Source organism: Aythya fuligula, chromosome 3, assembly GCF_009819795.1.
Source record: "Aythya fuligula isolate bAytFul2 chromosome 3, bAytFul2.pri, whole genome shotgun sequence".
NCBI classification, from domain to species: domain Eukaryota; kingdom Metazoa; phylum Chordata; class Aves; order Anseriformes; family Anatidae; genus Aythya; species Aythya fuligula.
Genome location: NC_045561.1, coordinates 45,839,898 through 45,867,679, shown reverse-complemented (window position 1 = coordinate 45,867,679; position 27,782 = coordinate 45,839,898). Strand labels below are relative to the sequence as shown.

The 27,782-nt window shown below is 35.3% G+C and overlaps 1 protein-coding gene across 1 annotated transcript in view; it reads right to left on the bottom strand.

The window, feature by feature from the left end:
• The window catches only part of PDE10A (phosphodiesterase 10A), a 119,595-nt gene that overhangs the window by 34,599 nt on the left and 57,214 nt on the right, over nt 1-27,782 (bottom strand). Inside the window, exons 6-15 of the mRNA XM_032184611.1 lie at nt 21,742-21,882; nt 18,942-19,097; nt 16,213-16,263; nt 14,874-14,932; nt 12,260-12,311; nt 9,130-9,272; nt 7,000-7,092; nt 6,135-6,321; nt 4,520-4,662; nt 2,529-2,612 (exon numbers count right to left, since the gene is read on the bottom strand). Of these exons, the coding sequence (XP_032040502.1) occupies nt 2,529-2,612; nt 4,520-4,662; nt 6,135-6,321; nt 7,000-7,092; nt 9,130-9,272; nt 12,260-12,311; nt 14,874-14,932; nt 16,213-16,263; nt 18,942-19,097; nt 21,742-21,882 (1,109 nt within the window). The remainder of the gene's footprint in view (nt 1-2,528; nt 2,613-4,519; nt 4,663-6,134; nt 6,322-6,999; nt 7,093-9,129; nt 9,273-12,259; nt 12,312-14,873; nt 14,933-16,212; nt 16,264-18,941; nt 19,098-21,741; nt 21,883-27,782) is intronic.

The following is a 27,782-nucleotide window of genomic DNA, read 5'->3' as shown; positions in this document are numbered from 1 at the left end:
TAAAAAGTAGTTAGAAAGTCATTGTTATGTTTGGCTTATGTGCTCATTAAGAATGTTTTTGAGACACTTTGTATCCTCCAGTATTAGAGTTCTACACAACCTTTGAAAGGAAAGAAATCTTTTTGTTTGCAGATGGGAAATTCAGGCATAGACTAGGTATCAGGTAAAATTTTCTAAAGTAATTAGAAGGCTGCCAGGGTGAAAAAGAACTACTATGCCCAGAAGTGAACAGAAGCTAGCAGAGTCCCAGCTCACTAACTTTCTCTAACTTTCTCCGTCATGAAAAGATCAGTTTTCCTTTATTTTCTATTTTTTTTTTTTTTTTTTTTCCTGTTTGACTTTTTCCATGTTTTTATCATGTCTCGCAAGGCTCATGGAAGCTTTAATGGAAGCATTAATGTCCTAGCTGCAAGTCCTTGTTTTGGAGGGTTGAGAAGATCTGTACTTTCAGAAACTAAATATAAGTCTGTCAGTCCTCCTTTTCAAATATTTTTCTCACTTTTATTTCTTTAACTTTGTATGTGAGACTTGAGACATTTGAAAAATGTGAAATGGATATCAATTCTTTCCCATTAATTCTTACACCTTGGCAAAGTGAACTAAAAAAAAAAAAAAAAAAAGGCAAAACAAAACAAAAAACAGTAGAAAATTTGAACCCAAATCCTGAAGCCACAGCCATTCTTTCAGGAATGGAAACAACCTAATTACACTGAGAAGTAGAGAACTGCATTTAATATAATCATCCAATTCACAATATGGAAGAGGAGAAGAGAAAGACCTTCAGATTTGACTATATTCAGGCTTTGAGGGCATGGAGATTCATCTAGTTATTAAGATGAAGCTGACACCAATAAATTTTTCCCAAATGTTTCTTCTTCCATTTTGCCAGGAGACGCTTCCCCTTTCATTCACTCATTTGTGGATTTTTCCTCAATTCAGAGCAGTTCCTTTCTCTCAGCAATGGAAGCATACTTAGCCAAGACACTACTGATCTTGGTAATGGATGCTGAGAGAAAGGACAATAAATGAAATGACATTTCATTCCAAAATCACTCATTTACATACTTAATGCACAATGATCATAGAATCAAATAATGGTTTGGGTTGGAAGCAACCTTAGAAATCACCTAATTCCAACTTGCCTGCCATGGACAGGGACACCTCCCACCAGACCAGGTTGTTCAAAGCCCCATCCAACCTGACCTCAAACACTTCCAGTGATGGGACATCCACAGCTTCTCTAAGCAACCTGTTCCAGTGCCTCAACACCATCGGGTAAAGAGTTTCTTACTCATATCTAACCTAAATCTTCCCCTCTTTTAGTTTAATACCATTCCTTCTTGTCCTATCACTACACTCCCTGACAAAGAGTTCATCCCCAGCTTTTCTGTAGCCCCCTTTACGTACTGGCAGGCCCCTGTAAGGTCTCCCAGAGCCTTCTCTTCTCTGGGCTGAAAAACCCCAACCCTCTCAGCCTGTCTTCAGAGGAGAGGTGCACTATCCTTTTAAGCATCTCCCTGGCCCTCCTCTGGACTTGTTCTAATACATCCATGCCTTTCTTCTGCTGGGAACCCCAGAGCTGAACATAGTGCTCTAGGTGGAGTCTCATGAGAGCAGAATAGAGGAGGGAGAATCCCCTCCTTTCACCTATTGGCCTGGCTTCTTTTGATGCTGATAACAAATCTATTTTGCAAGATAAGGTCCAACCTGGAATTATTTTAACTGTTTATTATAATTAATTTAAACAGCTATATATTCTACAAATCAGTAGTTATGGACCATCTCTCTTTATTTGTGTGTAAAAAAGAAGAAAGAAAGTGCCTCCAATATCTTCACGACCTTCTGACTCAGAAACAATTTCAACTCAGAACCAAGCTGTACGTCTATGTATTGTGTTGGAAGAACAACTTGAATAATAACTTGTTTGGACAGTATCATGAGTTCTTTCATATCCATGAGGAGACGCCTGTGAGGCTGAGGACACATGAGTTGTCCAGTCTGGAGAAAAGGAGGCTTATTGCTCTATGCAGCTTCCTGAGGAAGGGAAGTGCAGAAAGGTGCCAGTCTCTGCTCCCCAGTTACTGGTGACAGGAAGAGCACAAAGCTTTAACAGGAGAGGTTTAGACTGGACATGTGGAAAAATTTCTTCACTGCACAAACACTGGAAGAGGCTTCCTAGTGAGGTAGTTGATGCCTAGTCAGTGTTCAAGAGATGTTTGGACAATGCCTTAATCATATTTTAACTTCTGATTATCCCTGAAGTGGTCGGGCAGTTGGACTTGATGATCTTTGTAGGTCCCTTCCAACCAAACAATTCTAATCTAATCTGTCCCTAAATTTTATGAACCGAAGACCAAGAAGCTAGGACAAGAAACTCAGCCTGCTTTTGACAGCCTTGTACAGACCATACATAATAAATAAACTCCAAAGAAAATATGACTGTGCATTAGGAAATAATTACCTTAATATTTCCTAATAAACAAATGCATAAACAATGGAATTAAAGCAATAAATCATGTAGTTCATACCAGGCTGTCCCACAGGACTGGTGAACCATGTAGACAAAAATGGCAGGCCAGACATCCTCATAGGGGCTGATGTCAAAGTGGTATCTAAGAAGAAAGTTTCAGATTGGTAAGAAAAAACACTCTTTCTTAAGAAAGTGAATATGACTAGATAATGTATATCTGACAGCATGCACTTGTTTCTGAAAATACACAGAGTATATCTACCTGACTTTACAGGGTATATCTTCCTTCAATGTAGATTAATATTTTTCTAGTAAGGTCAAGGCAACTATGATGGTTAGCCTTTGGCTTTGTTTAATTAATAGAAGCATAAACCTTCATTTAAGAATCCATTGTTTAATAATGTAAAACAATCTGTGTTCACTCCTAAAATTTACTTTTCTCCCAAGAATTGTAAGGATGGTGTGTCTAATAATACCTTTACTATCTTTTTTCCAAAAAATTTCTGTCATGAATTTGGTGAGACTTGCTTTAATTTCGATATAGCAAAAGTCACCTTTTACTGGCTAATAGAAATTAAACACAAACTTCAAAAATCAAACATTTTTTTTTACGACTGCATTTTTTATGTTTCATTAGCTAAGGACTTCCCCTCTCTCAGTATCAACATTTAGGCCTAATGCTAGGTACTTGCTCAGCAGAACTGTTTGTCCTTTGATTATTAATTAACCCTTTTCTCTGCACCTGCTGTGCTGCAAGTCTTCTATTTACTTTCCACTGAACCCAGCTAAACCCTTGCTCATGTATGTGATGTACTGAACAGCACAGCAGATGCAAGAGAGCTGAAGGTAGCTGAATTGCTTGAAAAATGGTTAAATGTATTCAGAGTTCTCAAACTAAAGGATGTTAATATAATTTAGAATAAAACCTGTCATCTTTACAAGTAAAAGTCATTTTGGTGAGGAGGTGGGTTATGTAATATCATCTAACAAAGCATAAGAAATTGTGTTGCAAAGAATAAGCTTCTGTTAGGGTGTAATCCTGCAGGCTGCTAATACTCCGGCTTTCAAGCAAATCACTTCAGCATGTAATGAACTTTAACCGAAAGAAGTCTCTGTTAAGCATATGCTTGCATGCTTTCTCAGTCACGGCTGCAGTGTATAACACTTGACAGGAGCGAGCTCTAGAGATCAGGTTAATGAAAACAGTTTAGATTTTGTGACTCAAAACTGTGGAGTTTTGATTTTAGGCACCTGGTCACTACAGCAGAATTTATTATCCTGGGTCAGAAATGGTGACTTAAAAACTGAGGTGAGTCCCAATGTCAGTACTGAGGGGGGAATACAAATCAAACAGATAAAGGCACATCTTCAGCACATGGAAGACCCATGAGATCTGATAGCAACTGAATTATTTCAGAGAAAGTCTTAGATTATTCAGATATTGCAGACTAAGGAATGGAAAGTCCTCCAAATTTTGGGCTGTAACTTTAAACCTTAGCACATGGGACTCATAACACTGAATTATCTTCAGAGGTTTAGAGTTCTGTATCCATTTTTCCCTCCTTTGAGAAACACAGAGGCAAAAAACACAAAGGCAAAAACAAAAACAGGGAGGAGCTGAATCTTTTATTCTAAAACATATAAATGGGGATGACGGCCTGCATTTGATCTTAACTACTCATGTAACAACTCAGCCTCCTTTCTGGGTCTGAGCTGGTGGTGACTTAGGAGCACTGGAAAGTAAATTCAGCTCTGCAGTCCTTAGATATAAATTAATACTTACTGCAACTACTGTAGATATGCATGCCTATGGAAAATGCTACCAATCTAGGTAGGTATTATTTTACATCTTTGATATATACAGTTTGCTCATAGGTCATAAAGTTTAAATAGGTATAAGATTGCAAGAGATAAACATATATGATATTGGGATAGTTCTATAATGAAAGTGCTTCCTACAAAACCCTCAGCTATACTGAGGGAACAACAATAATATATTTCACAATCAGATATCAGTTGTAACTGTTGCTATATTGAAAATACACTTACAGTTCAATTTCTTTATAAATATGTGGAGGCAGTGTACAGTGCATTAGGTTTTGCCACTCTTCTGCTGTACAAACACTGTGGTAGGATAATTTCTCCATTGTTACACGGTAAATACACTCTGAATGGCGAATTCTGTGGTACATCTGAAAAAGCAAAGTCATTCATTAATGTGACATTTTAATTAAGTGAAAACACCATTTATTTCCTGTATTCAAGCACATATTCTTAAACTACACATTTGAAAAAAAAAAAAAAAAAAAAAAAAGTTAATGATTTTGGCTGCCCAACTTTACACATCAGAAAAAATAATAGGAAATTTGGAACTTCTGAAAAAAATGGGTGTTCAATCACATTATTCAGCACCTACTCTCTCACAGATACAAATCTAAGGCTTGTCTGACTTTCCACTGTGTCTAAACTCTTCTAAGAAAAAGAATTAAAGTTCAGAAATTAAAAATAGAGCTTAAATTGTGGTGACAGAAATAAAACTGATGGTGGGGCACAATTCATATTTAGTGTCACTACATAAATTCAACTATTAATTGGTACAAATAACTGCAACTTATGTACAGTAAAAAGCACAAGAGGTGTTTTTCATACCTACATTACTATGCAGTAACAGTGAAAAATTAATACATTTAATTACTCAATGGTTCAAACAGCCATTGTGGACATGGCATGTTTTGTACACAAGTGAGGACAGAACAAAAGTAAAGGAAAATTCAGGAGCAGCATGCCCCGAATAATAAGGTTCACCATTTAAAATGAGTAAATTCACACACAATGGACTGACTGTATAGGTCCAAGTTTCATTTATATGCAGGCCTCTTTACTTGTCTTGAATCGTGTGGAACACGTTTAAATAAGTGTAGATAAAATTTACTGCATCATAATACTGACAGTATGATGTAAAACAGCTTAATGTAAATCACCAGCTTTAACTGACATGGTATCTTACCTCCCATGAATATGACACATTTCTTCAGCATTGCATTTTTATTGCATTTTTGTACTTACATAGTAATGACCATTAAATTGTTTGCACTTTCTACATGAATAGTAATGTTAGAGAAAATAAAGAGTTTAAACACAAAAATAGTATCCACTCTTGGAAGCGTGGGTAATTATGACAATAACACAGTATATAAATGTATAAATATTTTTTAATATTTAGAATGGAGAGAATGCATATAATCTCCATCCCCCTGATAAATTTTTAAAACATGTGATCTGAATTTATAAAATTAAATAAGAATAATATTTTATTATTTTTAATGAAATATTAAAATTATTTTATAATATTAAATAAGAATAATATATTCTAATGGAAAAGACTAGACAGTTATAATTCACATTTCAGTTTGTTCTCTCAATTTAGCTACATAAAACGGGTGCATCCAGAGTACAATTATTTCAGAAAGCATCAAACAAATCCCTACTTATCTATTAAACACAACTATTCAGTAAAGAATTCAGTGATTCTTCAATGATTCTGTTTCCTTATTAATTCAATGGAACAGATTTATGGATTTTAGTAATCTGGAAAATCAAACAGTAGATTAAGATTCTAAATTTTAAGACTGTAACAGTTTACAAAACTGTAGATAAAACTTACATTAGCACAGTGTAAGGCTAAAGCACAAAAGACTGCAAACATTTTAAAGTTGTTCTCATCAGTTTTAGAGAAGGCACTTCCACTTATTTTGTTCACCATTTGCACAACGCCTATTACACTTCCTCGGCTCACAATAGGCATGCACAGGATATTTCTGGTTGTGTAGCCTGTATAGAGGTCTACTTCTCTGGAGAGCCAAACAAGAGAAAAAAAAGAGAGAGAGAGAGAGAGAGAGAGAGAATATTATTAATTAGTATCTATTCCTTGTTCCCTAGAAATGTTGGTGTACAATACAGCAAATAGTTTTAAGGTAGATGTAATTAGTACCTGCATGAAGTTCACCTCTAAAGTTCTCACATATTTTCATCTACAGTGTCAGAGTTAGAAAGAACTTTTAAATTCTTTAATCTCCATTTGCAAGACAGAGAATAAGTATTTCCTCAACTGTATAGATGGAATATTCAAAAAACTGAATATGTTTAAGTATTACCCATGACTTTGTTAGGAAAAATATATATATACACTTATTTATTTTTTCTCCCCTAAAACCTTTCAGATTCCAGGATTGCTAATATAGAAAATCAGCAAGAGTTTACCTAACTGGCAGAATTCCATAAAAGGAAATCAACAAATTTTTTCTCCTGATACTTATGTTAGATAAAAAAAAAAAAAATACTTTTTTTTTTATTTTAATATCTTAAAAATACCTCCAATGGCAAAAACATTTAAAGGGATATCTATAGGCTTAATCAGAGTATCGCAGCTCCATGAATGCATCCTAATGTGAAACTTAAGTAGGAAATTTTAAGTACACTGAGTTAGGTTTACTGAGCTATCTGTTTTACCCTTATGAATAACATGCTACCTGTTAAAGCGTGGATCTGCATAGGCATCAGGGATGTTAAGGACTTCCCCCGTTCTTGCCACTTGACCAGCTATTCCTTTTTCTATAGAAAATCTGCAGAAAATAAAAAACATGTGTTAGCCACAATATGAACTATTTGGAAAAGCGTTTTTCCACTGGAGTCTGTCTTGAGCACGGTAATGGATATTTGTTCCCAATCAGCGTCATTTTGATGCTTTTAGGAGAAAAATCTTACAAGACAACAACTAGTAGTAAATGATAAAATAAAAGGCAAGTATTTAAATAGATACTTTCTGAAAACATTTTATATAACTATAGAGTTGAAAACAAAGGATGCCATAGTATGACATTTTAGTGACAAAAAATTCAATGTCTTCAATAATGCGGGAGGTTATGTCTAAAAACATGACTTTTGTACAAAACCTGACTTGAGTTTACCTTCACAAGCTGTCAATTTTATCGTTGCTTTTACATATTCACTGGTTATTCAAAGGGCAGGTGGATTTCATAAAAGTAAAGTTTGGAAGAAGACCAGTGGAAATGTCAAAACTAATCGTCATGTGCATTTGCTATGTACACTTCAGAATAACTATCGTGTTTCATCTCATGACGTTCAAACAATACCGTGATACTAACCGTACCACTTAATTACCACCATAAAATTAAACACAGCAAATATATTCCAGAGTTGAATCAGAAAATTTAAAAGTCTGTATTGCTAAGAAATAATTTTCAATTCCTCGACATAGAACAGTTATGGTATACAAGCACAAAACATTTTGTGGGGGAAAAAAAGCCACATGGAACTCTTTTAAATCTAAGCATACCTCCTGCCCCTGCTGAAGCTGGTGACAAAGCTGACAGGATTTCACCCTGTACACCTGTATTAGTTTCTCCTGCTGTTTCTTATGATATGAACATTACACCAACTCAGACCCTTTGCTGATGAGTGACTCAATGTGACTTTCTTACAGATAATTAGGTTATACTTTTCTCTCAGTATACATCACCCTTGAAATGGCTCATACTCTTGTAACTCAGTCAACGTTTCAATAATTTTCATGCAGAAAAGACAAAGATATAAGCAAGAAAAGCAATTATCAAGGAGTATGAAAGTGTATGTTAAAACAGGCCACCTTCCTACTGTACACCGCCTCACTGCTTGTCAGTATGTAAATTGCACTAATTTTTGACTCCTTCCACTTGCACTCATACAATGTAGTAAGTGGGAGTAAGTTTGTCTAAAGGAGTCCAAATGAAGACATGAATCACATTTCACTTTGGCCCAGAACTTCAAAAGTAAAAGGAGGAATTGAAAAGAATTCTGAGAAATTCACTGCTGCCTGAGTATTTTAATAAAATTTAAATGCAGTATATTGTCGTATATTTTTAAGAAGCTGCAGGTTTCAAACCTGTATATCTATTATTTGTCATTTTTGAAAAGTGAAAAATGTTTTAATTACTTTTGCATTTCACCTCTTTCATTGAAAATATTCATACATGTACAAACTATACACTTGTGGCATGAACCAGAAACACACATCAATTTCACCATTCTGAGCACACTTCAGAATCACAGCTCTTTGAAAGTTTTAAAATACTCTAAATTCACATGAGAAAAATTTAAACTAAAGTACTGAACCTAAAATCTTCAAAACCAATTTTCAGTTCATACGAGATTTTACGTATGCCTAATCCATCCGTAGGAAGTACAAATTGTGTTTCCTTGCTTTGGATGTGCTTGAATAGCACTAATTTCAATTCCTCTTGGGAACCCTCTTGGGAAAAATTGTCCCATACTGGCAGAACTATGGATTAGGTGCACCTTTACCTGCACCTTTACCTACCTCAGAACACCTCTGTTTTTTTCCCAACATGATTTCCAAAAGGACCGCCTCCGGAAGACGGCATTTCCAGGAGTGACGTTATAGCTTCAGAGACGTTGTTTCGATGGCACTGCAATGTCATTCCCAGAAGTACTACCTTCTGGAGGCGGGTCCTGGTGGGAATGATATCACAGTATGACAAGTATTGTCAGGGTACCTGCAGATAGGCACAGAGACTGGGTAATAAAATGCCTGCACATCTGTAGTTATAATGAAACAGCATTCTTCTGCTAGCTACTCTTACCTTATTTCTTTGGTCTTCTTAAAAACCGGTTTCCCATCATTTTCTTCTCCAATATCAAAAAGGTCTGAATACAGTTCCTTGTTTTTGTGGTCAACCTGGAAGAGTGCACATCTATCTGCATTCACCAGGTTTTTTGCATATATCTACAGACAAAAGACAAAACTAGAGTTAATGGTCATGGGTTAGATTATCTTCAGTTATTTGTCTGATAAAAACATAAATCCTTAGAAGTTTGAAAAACTTATCCAATGTGAAAACCTGGTTGAAGCAGCATCCACCTTCACAGCAATATTTTAGGACACAATTCAAAAGGAAAGTGTGATATGCTTTTTCAAAATTTTCTGTAAATTAATGTGATCTTTCTGAGAAATGCAGACCTATCTTTAGAGGCTTGAATGTTTGCTAAAAGAGAAAAGGCTTTCTAATTTAACTGTATTTCAAGTACAAGGAATGCTTTTCATAATGGTACCTTTCCCTCTATTTTTAGAAATTATTCATCTTCATGTGATTTTAAATAGACAGTATATAGCAAGACTTAAGAACATTTTTTTGGCTTTTTTGTGTGTCTTCAGTGCAAATATAATGGTGAATATCCAGTGAAGGAAGACATAACAGAGAGTCTAGTGTTTGTTTCTAAAAAAAAAAAAAAAAAAAAAAACATGTAAATGTGCCTGTGACACTCAAAAATAAACAGAGGAAAATTAGAAATGTCATGATAGATTACCACTTGCAGCAGTATGGGAAATAGATGCAAACTCCTGATACTAGGGACAGTTCTTGGACAAAAATTCAAAAATTGAGAGCTAGTAAGTTCTTCATGAACTAAATAAAGGCCCCAAGATACCACCCATAGTCAAGTACCACAGTGTAATAATATACCTTCATGGCCTTTATCATACTTCGAGCTAGGTACTTTCATCTCAGCAAAACTAATCGCCAGTCAGCACAGAACTTTGTCCCAGGAACACAGCAGAATTTCACTGAAAGGTTTCTCAGACTTAGGATGGACTTTCTGAGAACACTAGGAAAGCTAGGAAAGACTGTTGATTGTGTCACATGAGTATCACTGTGTTAAGATACATACTCAGGTTCAAGAATGTGCTCTGTCCTATTCAGGTACATCTCCTGCTTTTCTTATCTGCTCAGAAAGTATAGTAACTGCATATTATAGAAAGGTCTAAGGTGTCTTTCTCTCTCTCTCTCTCTCTCAATTGTACATGTATATATTCAGTCAAAGAAAGAGACTAATTATGATTACTCCTTGGTCTTTGGTGTGTAGGACATGCAGGGAGGACAGCTGAGACTTCTCAGGCCTTCTGTATGAATGAACTCTTTTTTTTTTTTTTCTCTCTTTCTCACTCTCATCTTTCAAACAATAACAACAAAAAAAAACACCCAACCTAAAACATTTCATTTCGTGTTAATGGAAGTAGACAAATGTTAGACCTTTGCAGGAAAAACCTGTGAGATGGTAAATCACTGGCTGTGAAGCTTTACTCCACTGTCATATGAGCTATGTAACGTGCACTGCACAGAAACTATCTAGACTTTACTAGCTGGAGAGCTCTCCAATATTGAAAGAATCTGTGGCTAGAAAGATCCTGCTGTTTTCTTCTGGTCCATCAGAGCAGGGTAAAACAGGGAGAGTGCAAGCTAAGATATAACTTTTGTGAAATATTGAAGTAGTGAAGTGAAACTGACTGTCACTCTTCTGTCCCTCTGAGACACAGAATATGCCACATAATGATACAATCACACTCTCATAAAATGGCAATGTGTGCAAATGTAATTCAATTAATTGGCCCAAGAAACAGCCAACTACTACAGATTAAAAAGGAAGCTGAGTATGAAGCATCTATACAGGCTAAAATGCAGAACCAGGATACAGCCAAGTGTCTCTGAAAAGACAAGGAAAGAGTAAGCATATTTTACTGCCAAACGTGTTTTCCATCAGAACTCTCTTCACAGTGAAGAACAGGGAAGAATATGAATATTCGTCCTCAATGCTGTATGTTATATTACATCAGTTCTTTTAAATGTTAAGCAATTATTAAGCAGTTCATTTAAACTGGAAAAGTCAGTGTTCAGAAATGTATCCTATGTGCAAAAGTCTTGACAATGTACTAACTAGAATAAGACAAAAACTGCAAAATATTTTCTATAACTAATTCAAGTTTCTAAGTAAAAGCACTTTTATATTGTTTGCATTTTTTGTTTCTTGTCTTGGAATACTGCAGCTAAGAATATCACTTTGAAGATTAGGGCATATGTTGGAATACTCTTGGAGAGTACATTTGAATATGCATATTGAACTAATAGTATCAGAGATATGATTAAGATTTACATTTAGGGAAAAGAACTGCAGTATTAAATGAATGTGCCTGAAGCTAAAAAGTGTAATTCATTTCTTAAACATTCAAAATGTACTACAACCAACCAGTCCACCAGATATTTGTAGACACTGTTCAGGAAATAATTCCAAATTTGAAAATGATTCAAAAAATTGTAATCTGTTTCTTGACTGTACGTCATGTAATTCATTGATTAAACACAGTCTGTTAGCTATTTCATTGGATTTGGCTTTCATGTTGTTTTTTTTTTGTTTGTTGTTTGTTCTTTATAAAATATTGACTGACTCTTCTGTTATGTCTGTAAATACTTCTGCAAAGCAAAGGGGATGTAATGTCTTGCACATCTCATTCAGCAGCTGGAACAAATACGCTAGAAATAATGTTTGACTTCCTACAGACAACTTCCTGAGGAATGTTTTGCAGCATGTAGAAAACTTGAATTTAGGAGAAAGGACAACAGGTTGAAGTAATAAGAAAAACAAAAACCTTTTTGTTACAATTTTCAAACCTTCAACACGCAATAGTAATGACATAGTTCAAGGACAGTATTGTGTCATTACTTATGAAAGCTGTGAAATGAAGTTATTGCAACAATCAAAATCGAGCTGACATCTTACTTTCCTCTTCCATATAGAGATGTTAATTTTGTTTGTATTATGTATCCATCACAAACAGCTCAGACATTTCAATGATGTGTAATGTCTTACTTTAAGGAAAGGAGAATGGAGGATTTTAATAACCAAAATTAAACAAGTTAGAAGGGAAAAAACAGAACTTACCATTATATGTTCAAGTAGAGAATCTATTGCAACTATATTATCAAAATATGTTCTGTAAAGAAAGAAGACTCAGTTAATATTTGCATTTAGCTAAACACTTCTCAAATGACTGTTGTGGGCTCTTGTTGGGCTCTTTTCAATTAACTGAATAGTTAATAGAAATAGGTGAGAAAAAATGTTTGCATCTTGAAAACCATTTACTTGCTTTCTATTGCACAAGGAATTCAGCAATGGTCCTACTAGATCTGTTCCTTTAAGCCATTATTCAATAATGACAGAACTCCTTAGAAAAAGAAAAAGACTACCAAACATTGTCTGTCTTGAATTGAACAGGCCCTGACTGGGCAACACCAAAAAGGTATCAAAATGCTTTGCCATCTTTTACACACTTAAAATTTTAAAAGGAGAAGCAAAAAGGGAAAGCAATCCAGAAGATATACATTAAACCAAAAAAAACCACAATCATCTCTTCCATTGTTCACTACAGATATATAACATTATCTGCACATGTATTCAAAATGTCTCATTAGGTTTATGCATAGAGGATTATGTACTGAGAACTAATAAATACCATGTGTTGTAACTAAATTCGTATCATATTAATCTACTTAAATACTATTTAATAGTATTTAAAAGCAACAATTTATGAAACTTTTAATGAGTATTCTTTATTAGCCCGGGTGTTTGCATATTGGTGTTGCAGAAGACTAATCTTGTGACTTAAAAAAAAAAAAAAAAAAAAAAAAAATTATCTCAGTTTCACAGTGAAGGGGTAACTGCCCAAGGACAGCCAAGAACACTGAATGATAAAGGTCAAGCTTATTAGTAAAAGAGGCCTAAATCAAATCTTCCACATTCCAAGTCTTAATAACCCTTGGATTACAATGCTCCCAAGAGACAGAAAGACATTCTCCCATGGCCTTGCACACATATACAGCTCACTTCTGTTTGGGTCTAGTGAAAAGGTATATAAAACATATAATACAGGTGTATAATACAATGTCTTAAAATTTCAGAGACATGAAGAGGTGGAGCACTATATACCCTGCCCTTTCTACAATGTTATAGAAGATGTCCTACTGACAGTGCATAGTAGTTAATTTCTCATTGAATAGGAAATCCTCTTTCCATATAAGAACATGTACAGACCGTGTCTAAAAGCAAACTGAGTATTTCCTTGCCAGTGCAATTCTTTACCTACATGAAATTGATAAAAGTGTTAAATGATATTCCTTTTTTTTTTTTTCTCAAAGCATAGGCTTTCTTTTTTGTTAAAATTAAAATATTCTAACAATTGATAATGCTATTTTCTAACAATTGATAATACTTTTTTTGCAGAAAAATCTATTAAATATTTGCAGTATTTATTGTAATTTTTTATCTTAAAATTTTTAAATATAAAATTCTTTAAAACAAATTCAGTATTATTTACCAAAAGTAAATTGCCAGCCACTAAATTTGGCTAGATTAATCCAGTGTTCACAGGTAAACTAGCTCAGTACAGATGCTAGCAGCAGACAACCACTGTGCAAAGGAATGTAATGGTGCAAGACACCACAGCAATTGAATAGCTCTGACAAGGGAATGATGAGAATGCTCTTTAGGAGATACACTCTAAAAATAAGCTGAAATTAAAAAATAAATAAAACAAACAAACAAACAAAAAAACATTTCTAGGACCAAAATGTAGGAAAAACATCTGGGTACAGCCTACTTGCCCTCCATGCAAGAGGCAGGCTCCTTCCACCAATCTATCATCTCCCATTGTGGCAGAAGTGATTCAACTCCCTGTATTTGCATTTCTGAGTTATGGCAGAGGCATGCTGGACATCCTTTAATCCTATCAGCTTGAGAACTATTCATCAAGACCCAAAAAACAATACCACCAACCCTTAATTATTTAAATTTACTATCTCTATTGTTTAAAGATGCTTGCAACAGTAACAAAGGAAAAGGGATGAAGGACAAGAAGATCGATTAGAACACATAATTGACTTCACAAGTTTTAGAACAAACTTTCATATTTCTACATGGTTTTCAGCTTAATCTTTCATTTATCATGATGAGAAATTAAAATAACATATACCATACACAGTTACAGTTCTTTGAAAACAAAAACAGAGTCTCCAGAAAACACAGAGATGAACAACCGTGTGACAGTCCTGATTCTTCAAGGTTATACCCTTGAAGTGTGTATACTTATGCATATATACTTATACATGCATGTAGAGGTCAAAAAATTAGGAGGGAAGTGCTGAAACAAATTGACTAAATTTTCAAAAAATCCATACAAACCTTCTAAAACTGACCCTGACAAGAAATGACACCTGTTTATTCTTTTGGCATGCAGAGCCACGTTTAAATCCAACGGGGGTGGGGGGAACAACAACAACAACTTGCTAAAGACCACAAATGTAAATAAATTCTATACATTATAACTGGATTTTACATTTTCTTCTGCCATAGGAATAAAGCAGTATAACAGCAATACACCACTGCCACCTACATCATTCATTCTTAGCTCTGTGCTGAAGTTTTTCTGCCCTCTTCACCTGTTCAAATTAGAAAGCTCATCAAAGTAGACTGATGAGGTTATAGTGCAAATCATACTTACTTCGATACATCAAGCAAGAAGTCATTCAGTTCAGTCTGTTTGGCAAGGCCTCTGCACACCTGTGGAAGAACAGATTGTGTTATCATTTGTTCCAGGGGAACACTGAAGTCAGAGGGAACCTGAAGTCATGTGGTCTACCCATTTGATTTGTATTAAAAAAATACCACTCCTAGTGTATAGATATATTACACCATTGTATAAAATTAATAGTAGGATTTGTGTATTGGGCTTCAATCTTAGCTATCTCTTTTGTAGCCTAGTAGTTAAGGCCTAATTCCAGATCAGAAGTCCCACATTCTTCCCAGGCAAGAACCTGGGTAGGGTGAGTATTCTCCTTTGGCCTGCAAGAGCTGAAGGGAAAGGAATGAAAATGAACAATGAGCAGGCTTAAACTAAGTTTTTTATGTTTTGTTTTCTTAGATGTGAAAGACTTTACTGTTTAAGAGTGAGTCAGTATTATAAAGTGATGAGAAGTTGCAACTGCATGCAATTACAATTCTACTAGTACACAATAACCAAGGCCAGTAAATTCTTTCTGTATGTGCCAGGGTGAATGATCACACTAAACGAAGTAAATGATTTCCAGCAATGAGGTGGCAAATATTAGTCTTGAAAAGAAAAGCAGGACATTTTGTGCAAGCCTTCTGTGAGGTTCATAAAAGACATCTTGAAAAAAATAATGTAATAATCTTCCTTCTGTGACTTGACAGATGAACTTGTTTCAGTATCTTCTGAGTGCTGATGGAATATGTTTAGATTCAGTGCTACTATCTTCTGTTAGCTGAAGGAACAATACCTCTCAGTAAAGCTGTTGGGATTTGCTACAGGAGATAGCAGTTTGTGGAGCTTCATTAAGCACATCCTTAGTTGGAGTAGCTGGAGAACCATGAAGCAGCTAGCAAGGATAGCTTAAAGCAGGCGTAACTAGCAACACCTAATAATTTCAAACTGATTACTATGTGAGGAACCAGGCGGCCTGGCAGTTGCCTTCTTCCAAACAAAACAAAATAAAACAAACAAACAAAATACTGTAAAGTTGTTACAATTCCACTTCAATAATTATCTATCTACTTCACTAAAATTTCTTTTCTCTTTAAAATCAAAGGAATAAAAAAAAAATGTTATTTATTAAGTCATTTGTTCCATGGTTGCAAGTGGAGAGAACTATATCAATAGACACCAGAAACTTAAGCATACTTTTTCAGGATCTGGGAAGGGCCTTAAATCAATGTTTTAGTAGTGACACCATTTAAGTTTGAACATAATCCATATTTCTACCAATCAAGTCCTGGCAGAATGGCTACATAATGAAAAAAAATGAAAATCAACCCACACTTACTTGTACTTGATGTATTGCTACTGAAGCCCATGCAAGATTTGCTGTTGCAACCTGAAACAAAAGAGAAAACAAACAAATCTGAACAAACATTGAAAATGTCACACAATTTACATTAGATTTTTCTCTGTATAGCTAAGTGAATTAGACAAAGACAGGCAGCACCAATTTGTGAGGAGATAATTATTTTGTGAAAATCTCTGTATACTTGCAATAGCTTCAGTATCAGTAAGATACATTCAGACACTGGAGAACATTCCTCCACTTCTGTCATAAAGGTGGTTATCATTGCTCATAAGCAATGGTATTGGCAACCCATCAGGTCAGAAACATAACATCAAAACAAATGTCCCATGAGTCAAGGACATTAAAAATTATGTTATGTATATTTTTTTGAAAGACATCTGTTACAGAAATAAAATATAACACTTTCTGGGGCTGCATCTCTTCAGCCACAACTATTTCCAGCTGTAAACAGGCACTGTCTCTTTCACTACCATTTTGGTGGCAAAAGAAACAGACCTGATCCCTCATCGCAAGACTAGTGTTTTAAAGTATGACAGTTTCCAGGCAACATTTCAAGTAAATGTCAGGTAAACTGCAATTAACTAAGATGTGCTACCATGCATAATCTCCTGTCCTTGAAACACATAAGCTTTATAGGAACACAGAGGACACAAGTACTAAAAGTCTGCTGCTGCATTCCCTCCCTCCTCATGTCCTTTATTTTTTTTATTTTTTAATTTTTTAAGCAGAACACATTGTACAGATTTAATAAAAACTGCTAATGGTATTCAAAGGCTTTCTGAAACCTGAAAACAAAAAGAATGCTTCAGAACTCTCAGAAAGTGACCTTTAAATATTTTTAATTTACTAATAAAATATTTTTATTTAGTAGTCTGTCTTTTCCAAGTAGAACATTAATGAAATTCAGTTAAAGAATGTATTTAATATAACATAAAAGATTCATACAGCTTTGCACAGAACAATGCATGTTTGAGACTATCTGAATTGTAGAATGATTAATGTAATAGGAGAAAATTAAAAAAAATAAAATAACTACATTGTGTGTAAGCAGAATTAATGAAGCACGGTATGTGTCTGGTCTTTTTGTTGTTCTGTGGACAGGGACACTAGCACCACCATACTAATCCAGCCCCTTGCCATGACCTCTGTGTACTGGAAAAAAATACCAGCTGAGACACTGAGGCTGAAGCTACACATGTGCTGACTGCCTAGCTAATATACAAATATCTGCATCCCACTAAGCTTCTTAGGTTACTGATAAACAGAATATATGATTGACAAATGTTACTATTTTTTTCCTTCCTTGGGAGAACTAGTTTAATACCTCTCGTTGGCATGTTTTCTGCTTTTTGTGTAAGAATAATTACTCTTCAGTACAGATAAAGTGTAGAGCATTTGTGTTCCATGTAACATCTCATAACACTATCAAGACAACAGACCTTGTAACACTATCAAGACAACAGACCTTGCTAAGACTCGCCCATTTTGTCCTAATCTCTAAATTTAGGTTCATTTCCCTGAGGAAGGGCACAGATAGAAATGAACGACACAGTCCTGAGCCACCTTAGCATGTAGCTGGGACATAACGAGGCAAAAATCTCTGAGACATCTAATCCATTTTCAGATTCATTTGTCCTTGGCTAACAACTCAATGTTGAATGACAAATCGGCATGTGTGGACAATTTAACTGCACAGGCCTTATATAAATACAGTACACCATATAGCATACAGAACAGTCATGGAAATGGGAAAATGGATACAGATGGGAGTGTCTGTGTGGGGAAACGCCAGAATGAAAAAAATAGAAGAGGCTTTTATGAATGTCATGTAGTGATGGCATCTAGATTAGCGGGTCGTCCAAGTACCAGCATATGCAAACACAGTTTCAGAGGACATCTAGATCAGGAGAAAAATAACAATGACGACACATCAAAAAGGACATCTTGATGACTCACAGAGGTGGGACACACTGGAGAGACAAAATATGTCAACTCCTAAAAGCTAAAGACAGACTAAAAACCATCACATGGCTGCCAACCTAGAAAGAAACCAGGAGACAAGAGGACTCAACAGGTGGCATCCCTTGTTCTCCACGTCCCTGAGAGAAGTCCTGGAGAGACTATCTGGATAACCACATCTCTTGTGCCTGGCTGTTGGAAAAGACCACTTAGACACACACGTCTTGGTGCCTGCAAGCGTGTGGATATATATAAGTATGCAAATAAGTGCTTCACTTATACTTTAAAGTAAAATCACTTTCTCCTGTGAGACCTAGCATAGAGAGTTTCTATATGATTGCAACAACATAGCAAAATTATATCCCACAATAGGGCTATCCCCTTGAGAAACAATATCAAAAACAAATTAACCAAAAATATCTTTCCATCCTGTAAAATAAAGCTTTTTCTGGAAAGTTAAAATTGAGACCCAGTGTAACTTAGCAGTATAAAGTAACTTCATTTTTCTGACATATGATGTACACTTGCATAGATATGCTTTATTCGGCACTTTTGCATTAACTTCTTTAATGACTTTGTATTGAGTTTATAATCAATAAAGACAAATATTTGATGATAAAATTCACATATGAAAAAAAAAAAAAAGAAGAGTGAGAGAAGAAAGTTTGGAGGGTGGAGGGCTGAGGTGCTAGTCATTGCTGCAAAGGGGGGATTTGCAGAACAAGTTCTGGAAAGTGGTGCCTCACCTCTTGGTGACTTAGATGGAAGGCCTCTTTGCCCCAGTGACGATAAAGCTCCAGAATACCAATCAGATCACCAATTGCAGTGACGATGGGTAAACAAAGAACAGATTGGATACGAGTCCCTGATTCCAGTCCAGTACCTTTGGGAAATCGTTCATCCTAGAAAATGTAAACATAATCTGATAAAATGTAAATATCATAACATTAATATAAAAGATAAATTGGTGCTTTTCTCGCCCTCCTGACTGATCAAATCTGCAGGAACATATATTTAATGATAAAATTCACTAAAAATCATAACTCCCAGCATAATTTACATTTAGCATTAAGACATTTACTAGAAAAGTTCCATAAAAAAAATCTTCTCAGCATTAATTTATATGTATAGATAAACTTAGTGATACAAAGTTAGAATTAGTTGTGATATTAGCTTCAGGTTTGCTTTTATAATGCATTTTCTTTATTCTCATAGGCAGCAAATCAACACTTCATTGCTAATGCCAGTCCAGATTAAGAGAGAAGGAAAGAAACATACAAAGAAAAAAGAAAACTAGAGCATTTGTAATTATGAAGTGGGCTGCTCAGATTTCAGTGTTACCAAGCAGCCAGCAGTGTTTGCAAGAGGATAAAAATCAAAAACTGAGGCTAAGGCTAAGGCTTTAGGTTATACAGAGTTATAATCCTCAACTGACTCCTGAGGAGAAAAACATTTTCAAAAAAAAAAATTACATGAGAGAAAGTATTTCTCCTTCCCTTGCTTATGCATCCTGAATAAGCCCATGCACAATTTATATTAATAAATGTTAAAAATGACCTACCAGCTGCTATAAAAAGCCCAAATGTATAACATTTGCTTTAAGTAGGTAATATGCAACACTTTATAACTTCAACTCCTCGTGAATGAAAACTCACAAAAAACAGAGAAGCTACCTTTATGTTGAGGCAGTAACTAGCTGACCTGAAGCATGCCAGAAGCACTTGGTTGCACACAGTCCTTCTGTGCATGATTTTTACTAGCTGTTCTCTGCAGACTCTGCTTAAAAAACTCTCTCTTCTTCATGGCTGATCCCACTTACACTGGGGAATGGGATACTTTCCTTTCTCAAAGAAAACAGGAAGTAATCTCTACCTTAATTACTAAAATGACAATTACTAAGATGAAAATTACTAAGATGACCTGAAAGTCTAAGAACAAATGACAGCCTCACACAAACTGGAAGGCAATGGAGAGTGGGAAGCACTTTTCAACACAAGCCTCCTGCTTTCACTATTTAATTCTTTCTTCCACAGAAGAGGGGTGACGAGTCAGTTTGCATCCTAAAATCACAGGAAGGCAAACCACGTCACCACAATTAATCTTCCTTTTCTGGAGGGGTGAATAGAATAAAGAAGGACCAAAGTGAAAGGTCAGAGTGGGGAAATTGGACTGGGAATCAAAACAGCCAGTCCCCTGCTGCAGTGAACTTCCATCCTGCATAGCCTTCACAGAGGTTCACAATTTGAATTTCACAGTGAAAGGAAGTTAATCTTTTCTTCTTAGTACAACCCATTGAGGTACATTAGATGTTCTCTATGTACATCCAAACAGTCAATTCAAAACAGGAAATTTGTCTGGAGTTCTGTCAATAATCTGCTTATACTGTAAAACAACAAAGAGCTCAAAACTCCTCTCCACTAACTCTTCTTAGTATTAGGGATGTAAAATCAACACATACCATCTTAATATACAAGCCTATCATGACATTAATTGGAAATTACCAGTGACGATTTAAGCCTGTCTATTGTATCTCTATGTTATAGACAGAAAAAACCTAACAGCATAGAAACACTTGATACTCCAGCTAAGTACCAACTTCTACTACAGAGAAAGTAGCATCTGCTTTTTGTTTTCATACATGGAGAACAGCATCCCTTCATCAGTATGGGGCAACTTCAAGTCCCCTTGGGCTACCTTCTTCAGCACCTGGCCACCTGAGAGGTCCACCAGGTAGCATGTGTATTTGGCATTTAAAATAGAATAAATAAATAAATAAAACTTTTAAAAACAGAGATGGAAATGTCCAATTTTGATCACTTTTGAGAAGATTCTTATTCTAGATCAAAAGAACTCAAAAGAGTACTGAAAACACTGAAGAGTAACCAATTTAAACAGTCTTGGTTTTCTCACAATCAGCCAAACATAAAGCGTTCTCATAAAGTACAATTAACTACCCAATTAACTATGCAACTGCATAGACATGACTAGAGAATAAAGTTTTCCAAGAAATTAAAAAGGACAGACATACATGGTGCCAGGAGTTATCAGAATATTACATACAGATTTTCTGAATATTTAAATAAATACATAAATTTCTGCCTTTTGCTATCAGTTACATATGTAAATCTTGTCTAATAATCAGAACTGTGATTGACATTCGTTTAAGTATGAGCTAAGTGCTATAATTAAATCAAACTTTGACTATCTATATGGAAGTCTTCTTGTTTGGGATCAGTACACTAATTGAATATTTCAAGACCAAAAGGACAGAAGTTTTGAGTGCTGTCTTTAACTATAATACCCTTACTTCTATTATCTGACAACAAAAAGCTAATAAAAGACAAAAAAAAATCTTTAAATATAAAAATGAATGCGATCTTCTGAATTTACTCCATGAAGTTAATCCAAAATAAAACTTATTTCCTCGGTAGCAAGACAGATGTTAATTACATTGTTATACATTCTGCTCAATAAATATATCAGCATCAAAATATTCAACCCATTAATATGTTGTATTCATCTCATTAAAAACAGAAAGCTTTTTACCCCCAGAATATCTTCTACTAACAACGTTTTTCTGGATCTGGCTACATAAGCAGATACTGTAGTGCCATGTGCAATGGGCCCTGCCGGAATGAGCCGTGGTTGTCCTTCTTTAGCTCCTGGTGGTGTAAATACACACAGACTCTAGTTAGAAGAAAAAAAAAAAAAAAGGAAAAAAAGAAAAAATAACGTAATTAGAGAGCATGGCTACATTTACAGAGTCACTGTGATACATATGTAGTTCAAAGGATTGAATAAAGTAGGTAACAGAGAAACAGTTTTTGTGCTTTTGAATATGAAAAATAGTTGGTAAAACTCCATGTAACTCTTTCAAAATCATATAAAATCCCACTCTACATTCAATATTCAGACAGTGAATAACTCTTCCGCTGAAGTCAGTCAGCACTTATATCAGTTGGATTATGTTTACCTTGAATGTAGTTCAAGACTTCGAGTCACAGAAAAATATTATGCCTTATAAAAAATATTTTTTTCTAGAATGCAGTCACTTACTTCAATAGAGAATGCTCAGAAAGTACAGATAATCTTTATTTTTACTGTTTATCTCACCCAAATGAAAGATAATTTCAAAATTATTATTAATTTATTATTAATTTAATTATTACTAAATTATACTTCCTGAAATCCAAGTGACTATATTCATCCCCTGTACTAAAAGGGGACACAACACTATACAGCATATTACTAGAGCTCCTAGTAAGAATGGCCACTCCTTTGTAATGATCTGTTTTAACGTTAGATTTTGCTTTCATTACAGCTATTACAGGGGTTCATCTCCCAAGATTCTATGGCATCAATGGTTATGATAATCAATAGTAATTACATCTAATCCTTCTGCTACATTTATAATTTCCAAAATTTTCTGTTACAGTAAACAAAAGCAGGTGCACATGTACTGTAGATACCAGTTGCTCTGGATGCAACATTGCCTTGAAAGACTGAAAAAATAACTTTTTTTTTTTTTTTTTTTTCTAATAAGATTTCAGCTTCAGCTTAGTAGTATGCAGGGAGCTTTGCTCTGGAATTGTCATTGTATGTATAGCTAATTCTCAGTAGAAGAAACAACAAAAAAAAATCCCATAAAATCTTTGGGTCTGGTTCCTTGAAGAAATTAAGTGAATTCTGTGTACTATGAAATCAATAGCATTTCTGTTATTTCACTCTCCTCTTTAAAGACTTGTGAGGTCATTATTACTATGGTATTTCAATATCTCACAATCTCTATGCCTGTAGTCTCTAACTCCCTTGTATTGTGGGCAGTGAATACCATCCTTGTTTTATAGATAGCAACTAAGATTTAAAAAACAAACAAAACAAAACACACCTTTTATTTATATTGTTATTTTAGCTGAGGCTCCAATTACCATTTGAATACAAATTTCACAGATCACTACCCAGAGTGCAGAATGCCCTGCATTATGGTTTAGAGTCAGAGCAAGCCAAAAGGATCACAAGAGAAAGAAAATTCAGGTATGAAGGAAAGGTGAGACAGATTTCATAAGTCAATAGCCACCATCATGAGCCCTGTGAAACAGGATAAATTATTAAACAGGGGTTGTTTTCATAGAATCATAGAATCATTAAGGTTGAGAAAGACCTCTAAGATCATGTAGTCCAACCTTTAACCTAGTACTGAAGTCCACCACTGTGGACTAAGTTCCAAATCTACACATATCTTGAAAACCTCCAGGGATAGTAACTAAACCAGTTTCCTGGGCAGCCTATTCCACTGCCGCACAACCCTTTCGGTAAACAAATTTATATTAATATCCATCCTAAACCTCCCATGGTGCAAATTGAGACTATTTCCCCATGTCTTATCACTTGCTGTAGAATCACAGAACATAAAATACATCATTTGTAGGTGAAAATTCTGCAACTAGTCTCAGTTGTAGAAAATGAAGTGATGATATAAGATGTATCCTTTCATAATTATCATTTACTTCTTCTAAAAACATGCATGGTGCATCATAAAACATTCTAAAGAATTCTGAAAAAGAACACACTGAGACTTTCAGAAATTAAGGAGATGCAATGTAATGCACCATTTCTGAAGTGATTAAGGTACCTTAGCTGGAACGGACATCATTTTGGAAGGAGAAAGTTGGACTTTAGGATGAGGTAAAAACAAATGATCAAAGAAAAGTATGGAATTAATGGTCATAGCAATTGTGAAATTTATCCAAGAAGATTTAGTAGTCTAATGATTAGGGTGATTAAAGAGTGTAAAAGAAAAACACTAAAGATTCGGATAAAACTAAAGAAGTATTTGTTCTGTTAAGGATAATGTCAGGAAGTCTTTAAAAGTTCCACAAGACAAGGCAATGTGTTTTCCATCCAGTTCCTCACATGATACTAATGTGATACAGATGGCAATTAAACAACCATAAAAAAAAAAAAAAAAAAAAAGCTGCCACAAAGTATTTTAGCTCTGACAAGACATTTTAGCATACTTTATGTCATAATTCTCATGCAGCTGGAAGGAAAGATATTTTTTTTCCAAGCTCTACTGAACTTGTACTGTATACACCCCATATAGAATCATAAAATCACAGAATGGTTTGGCTTGGAAGAGACCTTAAAGACCATCTAGTCACAAACCCCTGCCACAGGTATGGACATCTCCCACTAGATCAGGTTACCCAAAACCTCACCCAACCTTGAACAATCCCAGGGATGGGGTATCCACAACCTTTTTTTTTTTTTTTTTTTTTTTTTTTTAAATATAAAGCCATTACTTCTGTCCTATCACTATACTCCCTGATAAAGAGACCCTCTTCAGCTTTCTTGTAGGCCCCCTTTAGGTACTAGAAGGCTGCTATAAGGTTTCCCCAGAGCCTTCTTTTCTCCAGGCTCTCTCAGCCTGTCTTCATAGGAGGGGAGCCCCAGGCCTCTGGTTATCTTTGTGGCCCTTCTCTGGACTCATTCTAATAATACTTGTTCTAATTTTGATGTTTTGCATTACAGTACAAGTGCAGAAAATCTTGGATCTCTCTGTTTATTCTGATCCCAAATTTTAGTCTTATTCTTTAAATCCTTTTACACTCACAGCTTCTTTAAAGAGTGGCCTTTAAGAGTCAAGGACATGGGAAAAGACAGAATGTTTATTTTATGTACCCTGTACAAGAATGTGCTAAAAAAAAGGGGGGGGGGGGGGGGGGGGGGGGGGCAACAAAACATACAAAAACAAACAACAACAGAAGCACTGAATTGGCACACTGAATCTGCCAGAATAAGCATGCTCAATTTACCAGAATAAAAAGTTCTATTTATTCTTACTTTCTTGTAATCTAGTAAAATACAGATACATACAATTCTTAACTGTAAACTTAGTTTCATTATTACTTGCCTCATAAGCTTAAGTTTCATGATTTTACATGCACTTAAACAGAATGAAAAAAAAAATTCACTTAACAGATCCAAGAAAAGCACTTCAGTAGCTGGAGAAAAAAAAAAAAAAAAAAAAAAAATACATTTGGGGAAGGGGAAGAGGCTTAGGGCATTAAGGGCACAGAAATACTGAAATACATACTGTTGCAAATATTTGACCTGCTAAGCTATATGCTTTGATTAAAAAACAAACAAACAAACAAACAAACAAACAAAAAAAAACCAACAAAAAACCTACTACTGAAATAGTACTTTCATAGTAGAAATAATAACACTATATGTTCGATACCAAAAAATTGGTTCATATTGCAGAGTATTGCAAAATTCAGGAGATAAAACACAAACTCTGAATTACATAGTCAAAGTAGTGGAACAAGTCAAATTAAATTAACAGGACACCAGGGACCAAAGCTGATCTTTCTAAAGATTAACACTTTTACTAACACAGTTCTTCTTATTTTTCTCAAGACATATTTGGTTCTTTATGCCAACAGAGCAATATGTGATGCTAAGCAGAGTAATTGTGCAATTTAAATTACATATATAAAAAGTGCTTCTCCACACTGATCTCCTGAGCCCCGCCCACAATTAAATATAAAGCAACACACAAAACTTTCTCTTCTCAGAAACACCTTCTCAGAACAGAAGAAAGGAAGAAAACACAGACACATATTCTTGTCCAGAAGCAGCCTTCACTGGATCTTCAATGTAAACTGTGTTTACACAATGAAGTTTCACTAGCAAAAGTTGCTTTTGCCAGCATGGTCTTTTCTGGGTCCTTGTGTAAATAACAGTTTGGCTGGCAAACCCCTCTGTTGCTACTACAAAGAAGTACAGCTGTGAATATGTATTTTGCTATTGAAAAAAGCACATGGATACTATAGTAATTTTACCAATGTAAAAGAGTTTCTTAGAAGAGATTCAAGTTTTGTTTCTTTTAGAGAAAAAGACAAACAAACAAACAAACAAACAAACAAAAAACACAATACATTGTTAAGAGGTCAGCGAGGAAAACCTCTTCCAAGTACCTAGCAGGTACTATGTTTGAAACTATTCCCTCTCTACAGGTAGAGAGCATGGCTGTTCAAGGATAAACCATCACTATCAAACTAAGCATTATCAAACAGTCCTTGATGTCCAAGGTCACTGAACAATCTAAAATCTCATTCCAACTGTGCAGTACTATTCAAAAAACATGCACATTTTGTCATAACTATATATAAGCTGCAATTAGTCCATAAACTTGTACTAACCCACATCTTTCATAGAACCATAGAATAGTTCAATTGGGTTGGAAGGGATCTTAAAGATCCTCCTGTTCCACCCACCTGACATGGGCAGGGACACCTCCCACTACACCAGGTTGCTCAAAGCCCCATCCAACCTGGCCTTGAACACTTCCAGGGATAGGGCATCCAAAATTTCTCTAAGCAACTTTTTCCAGTGCCTCACCACCCTCAGAGAAAAGAATCTCTTCTTTATAGCTAATCTAAATCCTTTTAGTTTAAAGCCATTACTCCTCGTACAATCACTATACTTCCTGATAAAGAATCCCTCTCCAGCTTTCTTGTAGGCTCCCTTTAGGTACTGGAAGGATCAACACTGAGCCTTCTCTTCTCCAGGCTGAACAACCCCAGCTCCCTCAGTCTGTCATCATAGGAGAGGTGCTCCAGCTCTTTATCTCCTCTGGACTTGTTCTAACACTTCCAAATCCTTCTTGTGCTGGGAGACCCAGAGCAGAACACAGTGCTCCAGGTGGGGTCTCGTGAAAGCCAAGTAGAGAGGGATAATCATTCCCTGAACTTGCTGGTCATGCTTCTTTTGATACAGCCAGGGTATGGTTGGCTGTTTGGGCTGCAAGTGCACATTACTGGCTCATGTTGAGCTTCTCATCAACCAGCACCCCCAGGTCTGGCCACTGTTGAACAGAGACAAATGTAACAAAACTCATCTTTTCGTATTTCACAGGCATTTTAAATGAATGAACATATTGTAATCTCTCATGTCTATTCTATAATATATTAATAATAATTAATTAACTAATATATTAACTAGACTTTCAGTCTACAAGAATGCATAATGCATAACTGTAATCTGTTCATGATGAATATCATCATGACAGCATTCTCAATTACAAGCAAAAGACAGTAAATTTGGCTTTCAGATGCATAACAAAACTAGTATGTACCCATAAAGCCATAATATGGTTCTTGATGCTCATTCCTTGGTGCCTTGCGCTTAGTCTTTTGAATTTACAAAGCAATTTATCTTAAACCACTTTACTGTGGCTGAAACAGAAACCTCAGCACTCCTCACTTTCAGCAGATAAGAGAATCCACAAGAAGCACAACTGTTACTCATCTCGTCATGCTGTGATATCTTGGCCCTACTTTTTTTTTTTTAATTTTTTATTATTTTTTTTTCTGGTGAAATGTAATGCTTGACAGAGACAGAAGATTAAAATCCCAATAAAAGAAAAGATGAGGAGGAGCAGCCCAAGTCTCATAACACATACCATCAGCTTCTCCTGACAGATGTTCCTCCAATGATAAGAAACTACCCACAGTTTTCAGGTGCTTTCAGTCTTAGTCTTTGGCTCCTCTGATGAGGTCAACTATAGATGTAAGCGATGT